The sequence below is a fragment of the Terrapene carolina genome, unplaced genomic scaffold, assembly GCF_002925995.2.
Source record: "Terrapene carolina triunguis isolate 2854851 unplaced genomic scaffold, T_m_triunguis-2.0 Scaffold21, whole genome shotgun sequence".
NCBI classification, from domain to species: Eukaryota; Metazoa; Chordata; order Testudines; family Emydidae; genus Terrapene; species Terrapene triunguis.
The window spans coordinates 35,715,593-35,736,431 of NW_020664372.1; the positions used below are offsets into that span (position 1 = coordinate 35,715,593).

The 20,839-nt window shown below is 43.2% G+C and overlaps 2 protein-coding genes across 4 annotated transcripts in view; one reads left to right on the top strand and one right to left on the bottom strand.

Moving 5' to 3' along the window:
* Positions 1 to 326: 326 nt before the first annotated feature.
* On the bottom strand, positions 327 to 3,300 carry SOWAHC (sosondowah ankyrin repeat domain family member C). Its single transcript, XM_024222081.3, has one exon. The coding sequence runs from the start codon at positions 3,085 to 3,087 to the stop codon at positions 1,315 to 1,317; it is 1,773 nt and encodes a 590-aa protein (XP_024077849.2). The 5' UTR covers positions 3,088 to 3,300; the 3' UTR covers positions 327 to 1,314.
* A 129-nt stretch (positions 3,301 to 3,429) lies between these two features.
* SEPTIN10 (septin 10) overlaps positions 3,430 to 20,839 on the top strand; it is a 50,482-nt gene continuing 33,072 nt past the window's right edge. For all 3 annotated transcript variants that reach the window (XM_026647685.1, XM_026647684.2, XM_026647691.2), the window contains exons 1-4: positions 3,430 to 3,548; positions 12,177 to 12,294; positions 13,495 to 13,690; positions 16,621 to 16,807. In XM_026647685.1, the coding sequence (XP_026503470.1) occupies positions 3,519 to 3,548; positions 12,177 to 12,294; positions 13,495 to 13,690; positions 16,621 to 16,807 (531 nt within the window). In that variant the 5' untranslated portion in view covers positions 3,430 to 3,518. The remainder of the gene's footprint in view (positions 3,549 to 12,176; positions 12,295 to 13,494; positions 13,691 to 16,620; positions 16,808 to 20,839) is intronic.

Sequence of the window (20,839 nt, forward strand, 5' to 3'; positions counted from 1 at the left end):
GCAGCTTTTACTCAATACACTAAACAAACAGGGACAGAGATGGCCTTAGAAAAGAGTTCCTGGGTCCTTCACCCTACCATAGTTTGTAAGCATTTCTGCTTATACTACACTGAAGGAGCCAGTAGATACTACAGCACACAATTATTGAATGCATAGAACAGTACTATAGCATTTCAATATCTTATTAGTTTTGTGAAGATCTCATACAACAGCATCTATACTCCTTTTTAAGGAAAAGTGATTTTCTTGGATGAGATGTGTGGCATAATTACCTAGTTTTACATGAATAAAAATAATTATATCAACTGAAAATATGTTGCTATTATTCTAGTGTAGTGTTGGCGACAGACCAAAGATCAATAACTCAAATGGTACTAGACGTAGTATTTGAGAGTTCACAGTGATTATAAAAGTAAAATTGCTTTGATACAGAACTTAATTAGCAGTTATTCAATGTATAAAAATTAAAGACCTTTCATTCATGCTACTATATTCTGCATTAGCATTCCAATTCTATTAGAGTTCAGTAGTACCTCAATTAAGCAGCAAAGACTTACACCAAGTCTAACTATACCCTTTGTAACCCATCCCATTGACTTCCATATTTGAATTATGTGATTTGAACAGGTAAAGTTAAGACTGATCTTAAGTCTTTGAGGACCGGAGCCCAAATGTCGACAGACATCCTGACAGTCAGCAGAGCAGTTTCGACACACCGGCCACCTATTGTACTTAGCTCTATTTAATCCTGTGGTATTGCCATTAGAAAGAGAGAGACTTTAAAAAATACATGAATGTATTTAAGAAATCCTACTTAAATAGTTAGCTGTCCATGAAGAGTAGTATATAGTACCAGTTGATAATCTAGTAGTGAAATGTAAAGTTTTGGATTCTCTCATGTCTCCCCTCCAACTCACTTTAAAACCAAGTATAAATACACCAGACCCTGATGCCTAGCTTCTAAAAAGAAGGGGCCTGCAGATTTTACATACCCAGCACTTCTTTACAGACCCACTGCCCCTGGCTGTACTCCTAAGGAAACAGCTCTTAAGTATGGGGAGCCCCCCATTGCTTGGCTTGAAGCAGCTATTTCCTGGAAACTGCTAAATCCCAAGAGCCCTGCAGATATTTACACTTCATGAAACTCAGAAGTTAAAACAAGACATTTTGCTTTATCTCCTGGAGAATGCATGAGTCTGGATGAGGGATTGTCACTCACACAGGCCTGCAAACACCACCTCTCTTCTGCACTACATGCTCAATAGGTTCAGGAGCATGTCACACACCTGATTTAAATACTGCTTGTTTCCCTGCTTAACCGAAAACATTGGATTTGGGTCTGAGTTTGAAGGACGTTCTCAGTGGCTTCTCCTCCTGCTCCTCCTCCTCAGCCTCCCCTCGGAAAGAGGGGGTGGTGTGGATGATCTGGGTGCGGAATCGGATTTTGTTGAGCCGTGGTTTCATCCTGCCGCTAGTTGAGGCTTTCCTACTCATCTCCTTGCCCTTGCCCAGGGCCGCTGCCCCTTCGCTGGACTCAGTCTCCTCACCCTGCCCCTGGTGGTGGTGGGAGAGTTTGTAGGTAATGAGGTTGGAGGGGAGCACCTTGGAGAGTCTCCAGCGCCCGCTCCCATTGCCCGCGGCGCCCTCGCCCTCCTCCTGCAGGGCCCCCACCAGGCTCCGCATCTCCTCCGTGGTGCTCTGGCTCAGGTAGTTGGAGGCCTTGCGCCCGCTGTAATCCCTAACATCCACGTCTGCGTCGTAGGCCCCCACAAGCAGCTTGACCACTTCCAGATGGCCGTGCATGGCCGCCAGGTGCAGCGCCGTATACCCGCCGCTGGTGCGCGCGTTGATGTTGATGGGCAGCCGCTGCTTGTGCGCGAAATTGACGAGCATGGCGAGCAGCTCGTGGCGCCCGTGCTTGGCGGCCCAGTGCAGGCAAGTGAAGCCGGTAATGAAGTCGCGCTTGGAGAGCAACCCCGGCTCGCTGCTCAGCAGCCCCTCCAGGCTCTCCCACCTGCCGTCCGCGGCTGATAGCATCCAGGCGTGCTCCAGGGGGTCCAGCGCCACCGAGCTCCCCCCGCCGCTCTCTTCCTCGGCAGAGGAGGAGGCCAGCGAGGCGCTGTCCGAGTCCCCCCCGCGGGCTCGGGGGGCCCCGGGGAAGAAACTCCGTTTCAGCTGGGGGGAGCTGCCCATCATCAACTCGCGGAAGTTCTTGCGGCTGGACCTAGGGGTGGCACCCCCGCCGGAGCTGCCTGGGGAGCAGGGGGAGCCGGAACCGGCCTCGGCCCCCTCCTCCTCGGCAAGCCGGGCAGGGGCAAGCGGCTCCTCCGCGCCGTGCCCCGGCTGCAGCCCCCGGGCCACATTGCGCCGCGAGCTCCTCTTCCTGCCGCTGCCCGGGGGCACCTGGCCCAGCCGGGGCAAGTCGCTCCTGTTCCCCGCCTGGGGCGGCTGTTGCGGGCAGCTGGGGGGGCCCTTCCCCCGAAGCGCCCCATCCTCGGGGCCCGGCTTCCCCGGGGCAGCTGGCGCGATCTCCCCCGGCTGCCCCCCGGGGCAAGGCGAGGAGTCCCGGCTCCGCTGTACCGACTCCGCCGCCTCCTCAGAGGTCACCGCGATGCTGGGCAGCGGCTCCGGCGCCGCTGGGGGATCTACGGGGGCGGTGTCCGCGATGTCAGGCAGCGGCTCCGGCGCCGCTGGGGGATCTACGGGGGCGGTGTCCGCGATGTCAGGCAGCGGCTCGGGCCCGGGCGCCGCTGGGGGATCTACGGGGGCGGCGGCCTCGCTGCCGCCGGGTTCGAGGGGCTGGTCACCGGGCGGCGAGTCCTGCTTGTCCGCAGCCGGGGTCCCCGCGGGCCGGTAGCGCCGCCGCAGCTGCACGTACTTGGCGCCGGAGCCGGGCTCCAGGCGCACGGTGGCCACGGCGTTGACCAGCTCCTTGAAGTGCTGGCGGGCCCGGGCGCGGCGCTCCGGCTCCGGGGGGCTCAGCCAGCCCCGGAAATGCTCCAGCAGCTCCGCGTTCCGCGCCCGCCCGCCCCGCGCCGCCAGGAACCGCAGCACCGACTCCGGGCTCAGCGCCGGCTCCTCGGCCATCGCACCCCACGCTCAGCGCGGCCCCAACATCGCCGCGGCCGCCTCCTGCGGCGGCTCAGTGCTCGGCAGCGGAGCGCTCCCCGCCCCTTCCTAATGCAGCAGCGGCTCAATCAGTGCGGCGGCTTGCGGCCCATTATACAGGCGGGGGAGCGGGGGTCAGGGACCGACCGTCCGCTCACGTCACGTCCGAGACTCCAGCCCGCCGCGTGCGGGGATCGCCCCGGGGCAGGGGTGCGAAGCGATTACAGCGTAGCCCCGCCCTTCGGGCCGCCCCCATAACCCCACCCCCCCGCGCCACGCCCCTCCCCTCCCCGCCCGTTTGCTTGGCCCCGCCCCCCCGCACGGACCCTCTAGCTGCCGGTTACATTCCAACCGCCTGGAGCTTCCCGCGCGCCTCTCCCCTCCCCCTCCCGCGGCGGCCGCCCGGTGTCATGGCTTCCTCCGAGGTCGCTCGGCAGCTGGTGAGTCCCGCCCGGGGGCGCGTGAAACTTTCTCGTCTCTTCTCCCCGCATCCTCCGACCGCACCCTAAAAACTTCCTCTGCCGGGCCGGGTCCGCCCCCCTCTCCCCGGACCGAGCGCCTCATGGGGGGGACGTGCCGGCCCCAGCCTCCCCCCTCAGTCACCGCCCGCCACAGCCCCCGGCCTCCATCTCACTGCTCCCCCCCATTGTCACCCGCGACGAGCTTGTAAAATGCCCCCGAGGGAGACTCGTGTGTGGTGAGCGCGCTACGAGGGGCAGGGAGGCAGCGCCCCGCCCTGAGGGGCGGCGGGGGGTGCCGGGGAAAGGGCAGTGTCGGGGGTTTGCCTTTCAGCTGGGAGATAGAGGCGCACAAAGCGGGCGACTCCCCCATTCAAACCAGTGTTTGGTTTTAAAAGTCGGAGAAGACTCCGGGGCTGTGCCCGCAGACCTGTCATTCCACGTTACGAGCAAATCAAAGGATGGAAGCCTTCATCAGCATTCAGTGATTCATTAGCTTCACTTTTACTCTTTCACCTAGCTCTAGCCTGAGGTGGAACTTTACATTTGTTGTTAGCAAGTCGAGATGAGAAAAAAATCTTATCAACATCGATTCACATAAAAACCATGAATGTGCTTCAACTACGCTTACAACAGCTTTCACTTGTGACTGCTTTTACGTTTGTCCAGGCCGTATTTTTGTAAGAATGCTAACAGCAAGGTAGAGTTATGAATACTTGTTAAAATGTGTAAGTACTTCAGAAGTATTCAAGTGGCCATCTTGAAAACTGTCAATTTGGGAGCCATCCAGACATAGGAACCAATCCCATGCGATTCAGATTACCAATCATGCAGCATAAATTTCTAGTTATGGATAGCAAATACTCTAATGGTTACGAACTGTAGCTCACAAACAGTGCACAGACATATGTTTGAATAAGCAATTCCTTGAATAATTTCTAATAATGAGCAAATTTGATAATTTACCCTCAGTTTATAGGTAAAATTGTGAACAGAAATAAGTATCATGCTATAATCCTGTACTGAACGTGTGTACAAGGACCATACACGTGCATGTCTGTTGTCTACAGTTTGCGGGCTCTGTCAGCGTTCTAAAATTATTACTAGACGATCCAATTCTGAGGCTTTATCTTGCTCAAAATGGCTGAGAGTTGCTGCATATTTAAAAAGAAAAAAGCTAAACAGTCTTGGTTATGTGTTTGCATGCTTCAAGGAAAACCTTGCTCTGCATCCTGGCAAATCCTGTCAACTTTTCACTTCTTTCTTGTTCTTCAGATACACAAATCCAATCCAAAACTTGGCTCAGATTCACGTTTATTTTTGATGTAGTGAATAATTTGATTAGCTCATGACATAAAGACACATCTTCTGCCCTGTTCCATCTCAGGTGTTGCTTTGTTAGATAGAGGAGGGACACAAAAGTGGCCTAAATAACCAGCTGGGGATTTGTCTTGTTTAGAGGAATCCCTGGGTGGAATTTAGTTGGCTGTTCTTGTGCTTTTCTGTCATATGAGGCATTCTGAAAGGTGTGTGGCCAAAGTGCTGAATGCTGATGATCCTTGGCTGTTGGATAGGCCATTGTAGTGACATAGATTAGAGCAGCATTTTGGGAGAATTGTGCCCTGATTACTCCCAATCAGAGAAGTGCAAAGTCTCTTTTCCTTCACTTTCCAGACTTGCCCCTAGATCCAGTGCTGAACACTGCTTCGTTTCATCCAAAAGAAGTAGCTCATTGCGTTCCATTTTATGAATATTTAATTATGCTTTAAATAAGTTTTGTAGCCTTTATATCATTTAGTACAATATATTACAATTTTATATTGCATGTTGTATATAGCATTCTGTATGTAAAGAATTACAGAGGGATTAAACTAGAGAACAAAAGTTTCACAGCCCGGACTCATGGCTCTTTTATATGAGCAGAAAGGAAAAACTGCAAAAGACTAGCATAAATGAAGAGTTGACATTTAAAAAATAAATATGTCAGAGAGTATTCTTGTGGGTTAACTACAGTGAGAGAAGATTTGAAAAAACGCAGTATCAGCAAAAATGAAATGTGATGGGGATTTAGAATTTATCAGTAGGCTTACAGATTTGGAGAGGCAAGAGAATTCTAGATAGGGCAGCAGAAGCAAACAACATTACACAGGAGAATAGCAGGGAGGGGACCAATATAAATATGGAGGGAGCATTGGGAGGGGACAAGTTCATGGGTAGTTTGGAAACACAGGATGGCAATTTTAGATTGGATTGTAGTTATTATAGGTAGAGGGAAGTGGAGACAAATAGTCTAATTTCTCAAATTAACAAATAGTAGTATTAAAGTGCTCCAGACAATTTTAATTGAATGGGGTTGGCATTCAATCTTCACAGAAAAACAAACATAAAATTTCTAGGAGAATTTCATACAGATTCAACAAAGGAATTGTATAAATTACCAATACATAATATGAATAGAATTGTAAGACTTCTTATGATGGAAGTGTGTAAAGTACTGTAGCTATACCTGAAAGAAAACAAACTAGAATAACTGAATATGAACAATCCTGCAGCAGGTATTGCTACAGTTCTTCTTTAGAATAGAAACTTGTCTTCAGTGCTGTTCAGAATAGTGGGAAAGCTTGTTGTTTAGAAGTTATTAGGATTTGAACGATACGTTGTAGTTAACTTATTAGTCTTAATATTAGGGTTTAGTTTAATTGTAAGTATAACATACAATTTAAATAACTGCATCCCTGCCCCTTGCTATAAATACTTGTATGATATAGTTGAGTAGTAACCCAAACTGATGTTTTCATAGCTCACATACTACAATTTTGTTCAGAAAAGACATTTGCCCAACAATGTTCTAAAGCAGTTAAGTCCGTAACACTGCCATTTTACAATTTTATACGTTAGTCTGCTTGTTGGTGCGTTATGTCCCATTCTACTTGACTGCTAACTTTTTTCACCCATTGGAAAACCAGGTGATAATGGAGTTAAGACTCTGAAGAAACCCCCAAACTAATTATAGTGTTGATCAAATACCTCAGAGTTCTTCTTGGAGTCTGTGTCTGTGGGGGTCCCACTATAGGTACACATATGCCACGTGTTGTATGAGATCAAAATCTGTTTAATAGCAGTGTCCATTAGACTTGCAGCTGTCTCCATGTGCTCCTGCTGAGGGCAGAAAGTACAGAGTGATCACAACCATCCCTCTGTTCCCTCTTACTACGCATGGGAACAAGACAGAACAAGTAGTGTCCACCCACTACCCTTAGTGGAATTTACTTCAGTTGCAAATTAGGTAGTTAGGGTTAGCTCCCTTTAAAGTAGTTTCCCCCCCCCCCCCTTAAATTTTATTTGTGTCTCTGCTCTCTGCACATGCCAAATGGTAGATTCAAAGCCCTTGGATTTCAACCCCTCTCAATCTTGAATGGATTAATTCCATTCACTGACAGCCACAGCTACTCTCTGTTTTGTCTCGGAGAAGCTGTGTGCAAGACTGCTCAATAAGAATGAGGCAGTCCAGAGACATTCAACTGAAGCTATATTTCTTCAAGCAATCTATGAGAAGAACATGAGACCATAGGTGGCGATTCCGTGGGAGCTCTGGGGCTGGAGCACCCGCCGGCAGCCCCCCTACCAGAACCTCCCCCTCTCCCCAGCACCTCCTGCCCTCCAGCGGGCCCCATCGATCAGCGCATCCCCCTCCCTCCCAGCGCCTACTACCTGCTGCTGATCAGCTCTTTCGTGGCGTCAGGAGGCGCTGGGGGGGGGGGAGGAGTGAGGGCACAGCACGCTCGGGGGAAGGGGTGGAACTGGGCGGGAAGAGACAGGGCGGGAGTGGAGCAGGGGTGGGAAGAAGCAGGGCTGGGTGGGGCCTTGAGGAAAGGGGTGGAGTGGGGCCGGAGCTGGGGGGGAACACCCTATGCGTGAGACCTCAAGGGGTCAGGATCAATATACAAAACTGATCAGACATCAGCTAGTACCCCTGCCAGGCGGCATGCAACACCCAAGGTTGGTACCTATAAAAAATCCTCTGCCTTGTCAAGTAGGGATCCGGCATCAAGGAGTGCCCCGATACCAATTACCACCCTTACACGGAAGACTGCTACCGTCTCCTTGCTGAAGCAAGGAAAATCTAAACACTGGGATGCGCATGGCTCCCGGCACCAGTGCCTTTCTTCCCATAAATAGAGGCCCAAATCTTTGCTTTTCAGGGAACAAGCCCACTAAGCCCACTCATCAAACGGACAAGTGATGTGAGTTCAGTCTCTGGCTCAGCACCAGACAAGCACACGCCACGCTCAGGAATTAGGTATGCTTCCAAACACTGACATCCATGCTGGCATTGGTGCTAGTACTGACACTGGCATCGTCGATGGAATCCTTGTCGGTAGTGGCTGATTCTATGTTGGAGGAGATAACTATGTCCCAGGCACCACCATTGGCACCAGTGTTTCTACACTTGGTACTGGTGTGTGTTTCTGAACTCTCAGTTCTGAGGTCTCCTCAGTCCTCAGCGCTGCCTCACAATGATGTTTATTCTTCATCTCCATCACTAGGACACACCTTCTCTTCTCCATCCAGCAGGGAGCCTTTCATCTCTCAGATCACCCAGGTGAGGGTTTCTCTACAGACCAGAGACTCTCAAGAGCCCAAGTGTATCCGCCTCCAGCATGGCAATGGCCAGGTCAACCCTGTCAGAACCAGCCTTACCAATGTAATGGACCATCTTTTCTCTATGGGGCATACTGGTGACCTCCATCCAGAGCATCTAGGAGCCGATCTGCTTCCTATTGTTCAAGGAGGCATAGAGGGATCTCGATCTCCTTTTGCATCTCTTTGCCAGACCCTTTTCCACAGATGAGGAAGAGTAGCAGTATTTGTTTGGTCATGGCCTAAGCTACACCAAAAAGCCCAACCAACAAATGTTTTAAAATGTTAGGTTATGTTTGAAGACATTAGTTACATTCCTACTTTAGACAGAGAAAGGCTTGGTCTACACATATTTTTTTTGTACCAGTATGATTATTTGGGCTAGGGGTGTGCTTTTTTTTTTTTTTAACGGAAGTAGTTGTAGCAATACAACCCCCTTGGTGTGATTTCAGGTTATACTTCTCTAAAGCTACATATACTAGTATATCTTCTTCCCCTTCCAGTATGGGAATAAACTCCAGTATTTTGGTGTAAAGCATCTTTATATCAGTATAACTGTGTCCACACGGGGGAGGGTGTGTACTACTTTAACTATAATGGTATAGTTAAAGCAGTACAAATTTTGTGTTTAGACAAGTCCAAAGAGAATGTATACCATTAATAGCTGCAATGAAACTGAAACCAAAGAGTCAGCAGGCGGGCCTGTGTGTGGACAAGAAAGTGGGAGGAAGAATACATGTTTGGTATTGCAGTTGGACCTGCTCAAAAGATCCTTCTAAATACCAGCAGAGGAGAACAAAATCTCTACTGTTTTTCAATTTTAAAGAATTAAAAAAAAATAATGCAAAGTCTATTTATTCACAACTGAAACTGGTAACATCATAGCAGAATTTTCTGATGCATTCTTGATCCATGGCTGATTTTGCATCTTCAGCAGCTGATGCTATTTAAAGAGTGTTCTGCTAGAAAGAAGAAGATCTGATGATCTTGTGGGTAAGGGACTAGGCTGGAACTTGAGAGATCCAGGTTCATTTCCTGGCTCTTTCACTCTTTCTCTTGGAGTTTATACAAATCAATTAATGCCATCTGTGACCCATCTGTAACATGAAGACTTTTCTATTGCAAAGGAAGTTGTGAAAATAAATCCATAAATGCCTGAGGCTTCAGATAGGGGGGAGGGATAGCTCAGTGGTTTGAGCATTGGCCTGCTAAACCCAGGGTTGTGAGTTCAATCCTTGAGGGGGCTATTTAGGGATGGGGGCAAAAAAATTGGTCCTGCTAGTGAAGGCAGGGGACTGGACTTGATGAGCTTTCAAGGTCCCTTCCAGTTCTATGAGATAGGTATATCTCCATATATTATAACTGTATGCATCAGTGCAAATATATTATTAGTTAAATTTGTCCATATAATGGTTCCGAAATCTGTTTTACAAGTTACTCATTCTCATATCTCACATCTGAAATGAGATTTTGTACCTTGTTGTTGTTTTATACTCTAATATGAAAATCTAATTTCCATTCATAATTTGTGCGGAGTGAAGATAAGAAATATAGTAAATATCTTGTACCCATATAGTTACAGTCTTAAATCTGCTGCTGTTCTAAGAATTCATGTATCTGAAGAAATTTTGAAAATGATATAAATATCTTTGGCAGAAGTTGAGCCACTCAGTTTCCTGACCAAAACACGCATCTAAAAGTAGCTGATTTGGCAAAAGTTCAAGGACCCAAGGAAATAAGCCAAGTTGGACTTTTGATATGAACTACATAACACTGCTATAGTCAAAGTTTTTGTTGTGTAGTGAAGTATGGTTATATTTAGGAAATTAATCGTAAAAAGGCATCCTGTTGTTGCACATGTTTACTATATTTCAGTGCCATTATCCGCTTTGCAGTGAAAATTTGTTCTATTCAGTCATCTTCATTGTCAACAAACTTGGAAGTTAAATTCATCATATGGAATACTTTTAATTTTTTTTATTTTTTAAAGTCAAAGGTACCAGATTGACAGCTATAGAGACCAGCTCCTCTATTTTTCCACTGAGCAAGTACAGAAAGTCCATCAGTAGCTTTCTCTATACAATCCTGTTGATGGATTCAAATCCTGACATAGATGGATTGGTGCCATTTGTTGTTATGTTTTTGTCGACATTTTTCCACTGAGACTGCTAGTGACTTATGCAACATAGCTAACAGTTGCATGGTAATTTAGGACACAACTAACATAGTCGAGATTTAGGCCAATGACTAGGATATGAAAGGCCGTGGTATCCCTCTACAATTATGCTGAGACTCTAACATCCTCTGTGTGTCTCAAATCTTAATTGTTGGTATTATGAAGAAATAATATAGCTTGTTTTTTGGTCATATACCAGGTTGTATCTTCAGTTTTGTTAGACAGAAGTTCTGTTCTTGTGTTCACCTTTGTGGCTTGTATAAACTTGTCTTTTATGTTGCCTGTTGTCCCCTCTGCTCCATCAGGGACTCCATGTCCCATTTGTTTGTTTCAACCACCACCATCTCTGTCTCTTTTTTATATTGGCTCCCACACATTGGAGTGCCTTTTCTGAGGTATTTTGTCATTTTCTCTTTTTCAGATTGTGACTATATTTGAACTTGTTTTCAGTCAATACCATGTTAATTTTAGAATCACCATGTTCGATAGTCCTAAAATGTAGTGTTTTCTCCTTAAATTGTTTTTGTCTGTGTACATTTTTCCAGCACTATCAGTCTAATACAGGAATGACAGTACCCTTTAGCCTCACACATGAAAATCAATAAGAGAATGAATAAATATTTAAATTATTATAAGAGATGCGCACTAGAAAGATTCAGCATAGTTTCATGATAAAGTGCTAAACTAACGTCAAAAGACCTGACTGAAGTATGTCGAAACATATTCAGTGTAAAGGATGACACTTTTCCCTGAGCTTCTAAATTTAAATAAAAATCCCCCAACCTTAGTGAAGTAGGGAAAGGCTAGAATGTAAACCCAGGTTAACGTTAAGTCTTAGAAAGCAACAGAGGGTCCTGTGGCACCTTTAAGACTAACAGAAGTATTGGGAGCATAACCTTTCGTGGGTAAGAACCTCACTTCTTCAGATGCAAGTCTTAGGATGCTGGCTGTATTAAAAGGCTCAGGGAACTGATAGTGGTTTGATGATTGGAAACATAGGAACACAGAATAACATGGATCTGTGGCTAATCATGGTTTTGTCCATCTGTTTATGCTGAATGGTTGTTTTTTAAATTGCATTTCAGGTTCTACAGTTAATATGTGGAAAAATAATGTTGTTTCCTTTTATTTTAGACTATTTGTTAGGCATTTCTCATATACCCATCACCAATGTATCTAAGTACCAATTCATTATTAAATAATTTAAAAAGAACTATACGCTTCTGGTACTCTAACTACATATGAAATGATATCCATTATAGTTGTGATGTATGGATAACTTTACACATTAAAAAATTCTCACCGCTCACACACTTAGAATAGGTTTTTATCTGTGTGTACCTTTCCTCAAGTTTTCAGTCTCTATTTTGAATTCCTGCTGTCCCTTATATTCTCCTCTGATTTTTTTTCTTTCTTTGTAGAGGTAAATCAGTTGGGATATCCTTCATTCACAAGTTTCCATTTCCATTAGACTAGTGTGCTTTCTTTTGTTTATAGGCTCTGATCTCACAAGTCACTTAAGCATGTGCTTAACTTTAATCATGTGAGTAATTCCATTCACTTCAGTGGCTTCGATGGCAAATTAGCTGGCTACAGTAAAACTTAATTATTTATGCTATCATTTCTAAATGAGTTGATACTTATTGTTCCACTGACAGACTTTGCAAACTGTTAATGTTTTCTTCAGTCACTTACCAGACCTAAAGAAGAGTTGTAGTTTACTAGTAGATCTCCTTATATATCACTGTTAATTGTTTGGCAACACATTTTCTTAAATAATCATTTTTCCACAGCAAAATGATAATTGTCGACCCTTATCTTTGTCTGGCCATGTTGGTTTTGATAGCTTACCAGATCAGTTGGTTAACAAATCCGTCAACCAGGGCTTCTGCTTCAACATTCTTTGTATTGGTAAGTAATATACTTTTTTTTATTATTGACAGCAGTGAATATTAAGTATTTGACCATAAACTATCTTTTGGCACAAATATTAATACAAAAAAAAAGTGGCTGACAAGGTTACTGTTACCTCCCTTCAGGAAATGACTGCAGTATTGATCCAATGTGATCTTAGGGTGTTTTTGCCTTTTTAACTATGATCCATAATATGCCTCTCTTTATTCGCAACCATCCTTTTGATTATCTTTGTTGTACAGTACTTTCATGATCAGGCTTGAGGATGCCTTAAGTCTTGATTCATGAGCAACTTCTAGGATTCTTTAAAACTTGTGGTCTACATCCATCTCTTCTCCATAGGTAAAGTATTTCAGATAATAGAACCCAAGCCACTCCCAGGTCTATCAGTAGGAGACCTTGAAGCCTTTTTATACTTATTAATTTTCTGGCTGAATGTATTGGAGTTCTTTAGATGTACCAGCCAGACACATAAACATGTATCTTCCTAAAACCCAACACTGAACTGAGCAAGGGTATAAATAATCCACACCAACTCATACTTGTCCTTCACTTCCTCTCTGTCTATTAGCTGATGTGGTTGAAGAACAGACCTCCCTATATGCATGGAATAGCTAATCTTAAAACTTGTGTAAAATAGTGAAGATGGATAGCTGTGGTTTTAATACTGACTTAATGAAATAGTAAAGTTTTCTTGGTGTTAAGGTTTTCTCTCTTCCCCTGTCCCCCACTGATTTTTGGAATGCTGGTGCCTAGGCCACCACGGCAGGCCCATGTAAGCATGCTAAACAATCTTTATTCCTCATTTATAAGACACTAATTCTATTCTTGGATTTTAAGATTCTAGTGAGAGGCACAAAGGAATGCCCTTAGTGCTCAAAGGTGTGTTTTATTGTTGTTTTCCCTTTGGAGTACTAGTAGGTGTGTGTGCATATGTTCTACTTGTCAAGGAATTGAAGGTTTGAGGGAACATTCAAGATAATGAGGTACTGGCAATTAATTTTTTTGTACAAAACACATTTACTGGTGCTTCTAAGGGTCAAAAAGAGGAATTTGATCATACGTTTGGAGAAGCCAATTTACAGGTAATTTCTCTTTAAACTCTTTTAATGGGGCAATAACTATAGTAACACCTATTATGCTTTGTACAAATATATGCAAATGCAAACTTCTTACTTTTTCTTTTAATTTTTTCAGGGGAGACTGGAATTGGAAAATCAACCTTGATAGATACTTTGTTTAACACCAGTTTTGATGACCGCGTATCAACACATTTTCAACCGAATGTAAGACTCAGAGCTCAGACGTATGAACTCCAGGAAAGCAATGTTCGATTGAAACTGACCATTGTAAATACAGTGGGATTTGGTGACCAGATAAACAAAGAAGATAGGTTAGTGTTTCCTCCCGTGGTAAGAATTTCATTATGCAAAATAACCTTGGTCTTGAACTGTGGAGTCTGAGTAGACTTTTCAAGTTAGGTATGTGATTAAGAAAAATGTGTGGTACAAATTACATATGTACTCCAGATATTTAATTATACATTTTCCCACATAATTAATGGATTGTATTTTCTTCTTGTCAGGCAAGTTATTTGAGAAATCAACGTTTACTCTGCCCTCATGTACACATGCCTTTATAATGTGTTACAAATTATATCAATAAAATATATAATAGTGATGGGCATCTTTTGAACTTTCATATAATTATACAGATAGTAAGTTACAGTACAATATGTTCTCTACAGAGTTGTGCTTTTAAGTTTCAGTGGGATCTACAAAAGAGTGTAAGTTGGAAGAAAAATCATCTGGATTTTTTAAATGTAGGTATATTTGAAGTTGAACAGCCTATTTAGAAGATGGAGCATTACACAGCTAGTGAATTTAGAGTTTTCTTTTCCGTCAATTAAGTTTGATTAATTTAATTATTCATAATTATTGAACTGATTTTCCTCAGACTTTTATTGGAATGACCAGTACTATGAAGCATTTTTAATAATAATTTACATTATTTAAGACCCAAGTAGTGTTGGGCATGGATGGAGGTTGTGCATTCACTTCCAGAACATAAATTAACATTAAAGCTACGTTTTAGTCACGGGTATTTTTAGTAAAAGTCATGGACTGGTCACGGGCAGTAAACAAAAATTCACGGCCTGTGACCTGTCCATTACTTTTACTATATACCCCTGACTAAAACTTGGGGTGTCCGGGGGAGCTGCGGGTGCTGGGGGAGGTTGGCCTGGGTGCTAGTGGGGTAGGGGATGGGGGCAGTACGCAGCCTGGACCCCCGCTGGTGATGGACGGGGGGGGAGGAGGGTGGGCAGCGGTGCGCGGCCCAGGAACCCTGCTGGGGGAGAGGCATGGGGGGCAGGGCCAGTAGGCTCCGTACCTGTCTCCGCACCTCCTTCTCGCCCCCAGCAGCAGCAGAGTTTGAGTGTGGAAGGGGGCAGAGGGTTGGGGCACAGGACAGCATGAGGCGGGCTCTGAGCGGCACTTACCTGAGGGGCTCCCCGGAAGCGGTGACATCCCCCTCGCTAAGGTTCTAGGCAGAGGTGTGGCCAGGCAGCTCTGTGCAGTCAAGGAGGTCACGGAATCTGTGACCTCCATGACAAACTCGCAGCTTTAATTAACATTATAGCATAGGATACTAACGAAAGAGCGTTCTTGCTAGTGACTTGCCTATTCTTGCCCATTTCTTTGATGAACAATGTTTAGATGATAAAGAACAGGAGTACTTGTGGCACCTTAGAGACTAACAAATTTATTTGAGCATAAGCTTTCGTGGGCTACAGCCCACTTCTTCGGATGCATATCTAGATGATAAAGAAAAATCTCAGGTACTGGTGTTAATGATACGCAGTAAAATATTTCATATTGCAAGCAAGGCTGTCTTCTACCTCTTTCAAATTCACTTTCCATGTAATCAGTGCCTCTGAAATTTCGCCTCCCATGATTTTGTCTACACTGTATGCAGCAAAAGATACTCAGGACCTGCTGCTCTTATGTATACAATAACATGTTTTGAAGATACATTATGGTCCTCTTGTAATTTGGATCATACAAAACAGGGAAAAGAATCTTTAAAATGTTGTTAAAATACAAATCAGATTCTCATTCTTTAGAGAATAGTTTCCTGCTCTCTTACACACATTTACCAGTAATAAAGCTCCCCAAAACACAATACTGATCTCCAAAAGATGTGAAAATATCATAATTATGGACAGCATCAGTCACATGCTATTTATAGTGATAGTCTGTTATTTCCAAGATTGAGTTGTGAGACTACAGAAATTACAGAAGTCCATGAAATGGATCACTTAAGGATTTCAGTAAAAAGCATAGCTGATACACTCTGCTTTTCATCACCAATAGAGAAAAATTTAACTATCTTTAACCCATCCTGTGCTGCATTAGTTTCTCAAGCTAGTATTCAGTAACTTTAGTTTTACATTGCATAGACAGTTTGATCATTATCCATACATTTAATATCCTGTTCTAGTATATGACTTCTTGAGCTTCCAGTGTATGTAGTTGATATGTAAAGCGATATACTCCTGGGGGAATTCTGCACCAAAAAATTAAAAATTCTGCACACAATATTTTAAAATTCCGCAAAATTCTGCATGCCAAACATATGAGACTGAGATTTAACATGTCAGAGCACAATTTTATTTGTCAAAATAACGCTACATAATCAAGCCAGTTTCAATTATTTTGGTAATTTATTTCAAAATACCTGTCAGCAAGTATGTCTGGAACAATACAGAGACACACAAAAATTCCCTCAGGAGTAGAGTTAAAGAAACCCCTATGATAACCCAGTTGCTCTTTCTCTGCCCCCTTTCCTCCCTCCCTCCCCAGCCCAGCTGGGGGGCCAGACACTCACTACCCCACTCCCCCCCCCCCCCGCCCCGCCCACCCGCGGCCCAGGGATCCAAAGGGAGAAACAGCCTGATGCTCAGTCCCAGGCTTGTGTTGAGTTTCCTGCACACTGCCCTCTCTTTCCCTCAGGGCATTCTGGGAACTGCAGCTGCCAGGAACTCTCTAGTTCCCTCTCACCAGTAGTGTCTTCTATGTGCAAGCTGGCCTCTGCTGAGTCCAATGGCCCCTAGTGATAGCTAGCAGCACTGCAGCCTATTTCTGTGGGGGAAAGGAAATTCTGCATGCACAACGTTAATTTCTGAAAATTCTGCATTGCGCAGTGGCACAGAATTCCTCAAGGAGTAAGTAATAGTATGCAGAAAAATATAACACGGATTCCCTTTTTTAGTCCTACTCTATCTGATCTTTGGTTGCTAACACATCACATTTTTTCCCCCAGCTATCAGCCAATAGTGGATTACATAGATGCACAATTTGAGGCCTACCTCCAGGAAGAACTGAAAATTAAACGCTCCTTATACAACTACCATGACACTCGCATCCATGTCTGCCTCTATTTTATTTCACCTACAGGCCATTCCCTTAAAACGCTTGATTTGTTAACCATGAAGAATCTTGACAGCAAGGTAAGATTGTTTGAAACCAGTTTAAATGAATGAATTTGTAAAGATTCCCATTTATTGCAACATCTTGCCTCTCTTACAGTTCTTTATTTGTGGTCTTGTTAATACTGTAACTTTTTAAAGTAAAGTCAACATATTATGTTGTCAAGAAATATCATGTCACTCATCGCTTTTTTTGTTTGCTCATTGAAAGGGATGAGGGAGACTTCTGCATTAGGCAAAGTTGAAAAAACATCTTAACAAAAATGAAAAATTCTGTGGCAGATTTCTTTGGACAAAATCTGTCTCTTTGGTGACAGGGCCCTTCTACCTTGGATTCCTTCAGTGTCTAATTCACCAGAGCAGTATTCCTGGAAGTCAATTGCTTCCATGTAGCCTGATCATAAACTTGGACAGGGGACAGGTTCCATAGCACTAGCCACTTGTGCAACTCTTTTGCATCTGGTGTGTTTCCTTTTCTTTTTCTGTAGCTCTTAGCTGGTGACTCTTGCTGCTGTTCTTATTGCATGTATCTCTTGATCCATATCCTGGGGAGATTATGCCTGAGGGATAACGCCCCTGCCATCTGGAATAGGGCCTATGATTCGCTCTGGAATCCCTCTCCCACAAAACCCCCTATTTGTCTCAGCACTGTAGATCCTCTTCAAGATATGTCTTATCCTTATGGTCCATTAGCTCGCTGGCCCTAGCGGTCAATGTGGGCTCACCAGCCTGGGATTCAGAAGATTGTTGTTATTATTGTTGTTTCCTTTTAATACTATAATGACTGGAGACACTAATCAGGGTTGGGAGCCCCACTATGCTAAACACTACAGACTTTGTAAAAGACAGTCCCTGTCCCAAAGAACACTCAGTCTTATTTAAGACAAGATACAAGATGTGGGAGTCTGTCAGCCTAGGATGCTAGCTGACTGAACAGCTTGGACTGGAACTGCTCTGAAGATGTCCAGAAAACTCTGTTGGAAAGCAGATTTGTGTGGCTTTCCACTAAAAATCCCTCCTGTATGAAATGAAAGTGATTTTTCATTTGAGCAAGACAGACGGTGTCTAATCCTTGCTAGTTTTCTACTCCCTTTATTGTGGGTTGCCTGCTGCACCTTAAACATTCTGGGCTCACCTTTAGTTCAGTGAGAGTATACCTGCCAGTGACTTTGGCATTTTACCCACTGGCACAGGACTCTTTTCATTTTACAGGGGAGACATTTTTAAAAGGTCTATCTTGTATATTTCCACCTCTTTGGTTTCTATTCCATAATGTGATTTAAATGTGGTGCTCGCCCAGTTAATAGAACCACGTTTTCACCTTGCATTTCACCTAGTGGTAATTGCATCAGTTCAACCTTAGGTATTCAGACACTAATGGCTGATTCACTGAATATGGTATTTCTTAAGGTGGTGTAACAACATGCCCTCCTCAAATTCCTATCAAAGGTGGTTTCTGATTTTAATTTAAACCAAACATTCTATCTACTGGTATTTTTCCTAATGCTCCATTCACTGCAAAAAGAGGCCAGACCACATAGTTTGGAAGTGAAGAGGATATTTACTATCTGAACAGGACTAAACTGTACAATAAACCACTGGGATTCCTGGTAGCACACAGCGATATTTTTGGGGATTAGCTAGTTTCCACTCAGATTATCCAAGTGAATTAGATTCTGTATACTTTCTTCCTATGAATTAGTGACTATTAAAATGATAGGTATTGGAGCACATTCATTCAGGTCTAAGGTGACCTGTTCTGCTTATGTCAGATGTTTCTATCACTGAAATACGAAATACTGTTACCTGGAATTCACTCTGTACTTTTGTACAGAATTACTTCCTGGATTTAGCTTCTAGATTAGATCTTCAATTTGGTAGAAGAATCCTATAGTCATTGTTCAAATGAGACCTCTCAATCCCCACTTGAGTTTAAGGATGAATTATTGCTCATCACAGAGTGGATATCAGTACAAGCAATCATCTTGGAGAACTGCAGTTACTGTAGTAAGGGAAACTAATAGTTTTTTAAACATTAAATGCTTTCAACTAGCTGGGTTGACTTTTTTTTTAAATTTGTATAGTAGAACAAGTTTTGATTCCAAATATTTTTCTTTAGAATGTGGGAATATGTAAACAAAGTCAATGCTAACACACCTTTCCTTGTAGTAGTCTTTCATTATATCTGTAAAGCATTTTGAGATAGATCTTGAAAAAGTACATCATCTTTCATACAAGCTATTATATGATGGATGGTTCACTCCAAGGATTAAATTGGTGATTGAAAGTAGTGCCTGATGCCTTTGGAACTCTCTGCCAGCACACCTAAAAATGCTGTAAAATGAATCATCCTTGTGTGTGTTCCTATAGCTGTGATTTCTTTGCATGTATTATGTATGATGTAGTAGTCTGTCTTGTGAGCTATGAAAAGAGATTTGTGTGTTTCAATCATTAAGCAAGTAATCAATAAAGACAAATGCAAAGTACTCCTCTTAGGAAGGAACAATCAGTTGCACAAAATGGGAAATGACTGCCTAGGAAGGAGTACTGCAGAAAGAGATCTGTGGGTCGTAGTTGATCACAAGCTAAATATCAGTCAACAGTGTAACACTGTTGGAAAAAAAAGCAAACATCATTCTGGGATGGATTAGCAGGACTGTTGTAAGCAAGAAGTAATTCTTCCGCTCTATTCCACACTGATTAGGCCTCAGGTGGAGTATTGTGTCCAGTTCTGAGTGCCACATTTCAGAAAAGATGTGGACAAACTGGAGAAAGTCCAGAGAACAACAACAAAAATGATTAAAGGTCTAGAAAACATGACCTGTGAAGGAAGATTGAAAAAAATGGATTTGTTTAGTCTGGAGAAGAGAAGAGTGAAGGGGGACATAATAGTTTTAATGCACATAAAAGGTTGTTACAAGGAGGAGGGAGGAAAAATTGTTCTCCTTAACCTCTGAGGATAGGACAAGAAGCAATGGGCTTAAATTGCAGCAAGGATGGTCTAGGTTGGACATTAGGAAAAGCTTCATAACTGTCAGGGTGGTTAAGCACTGAAATAAATTGCCTAGGGAGGTAGTGGAATTTGCATCACTGGAGATTTTTAAAAGCAGATTAGACAAACACCTGTCAGGGATGTTCTAGATAATACTTAGTCCTGCCATGCATGCAGGGGCATGGACCTAGATGACCTCTCGAGGGCCCTTCCAGTCCTTGATTCTATTATTATGTTTGCAGTTGGTAAGTGGCTTTGAACTTTATATCAACAACGTATTTTAATGAGTTCTTATTTCATTTAGAAATAAATAGCATTAAAAAACTTTGAATATAAAGTGGATGGAAACTTTTTTTATTTATGTACTCTTTTTGGCACAGAACCTCTAGAATTTAAGTGTACATGAATTTTCTAGCTGTTTGTACTGATCATAGCATGCAAATTCACTCATTTGTAATTTGAAGTAAGAAGTACTAATGTGGTATGTTACAAACCAGGTTTTCACTTGTCTTCATATTTAGATGGTTTATCTAATGTTTTGAAGAATCAGATATTTTCTTTGTTTTTTCATGCCAGCAGAGCATTTCTGACCAAGCACTTATATGAATTTAGCTTCTGATTCATTGGGGGTACTTTTTAAAATGATAGAAAAACTTAGGTCAAGAAATTGGTGATACTTTTTTATGGCAATTTTATAGACTTAAAAAAAAAATTCAAAATGTTTGTAAAATATGTGTAAGCTTCTATGAGTTGGGTGCATATTTCTACCAGTGGTAGCTACAGTGTGAGGGGCGTCACAAGAGTTGAGCAGCCCAACTCAAGTTCAGGAAACCCGAAATGAACTGAGAGGAAAGAAATGTGGTTTAAAATTAGTTACACCCGGAATGATTCACCATTACCACACCCTTTGAGACAATTCAGCACACAAATGTATTTTTGCTTCATTTTTGCTAAAATATTTACAGGTCACTGTTAAGTGAGAGAAATGACATGTGGCTTGTTCTCACTTAATGTATTTGAAAGTTTGGCCTTCAGGATGTTCAGAACAGATTTACTGTGGG

Coding starts and splice junctions, on each gene's coding strand:
- SOWAHC (XM_024222081.3), bottom strand. CDS start 3,087: ATGGCCGAGGAGCCGGCGCTGAGCCCGGAGTCGGTGCTGCGGTTCCTG.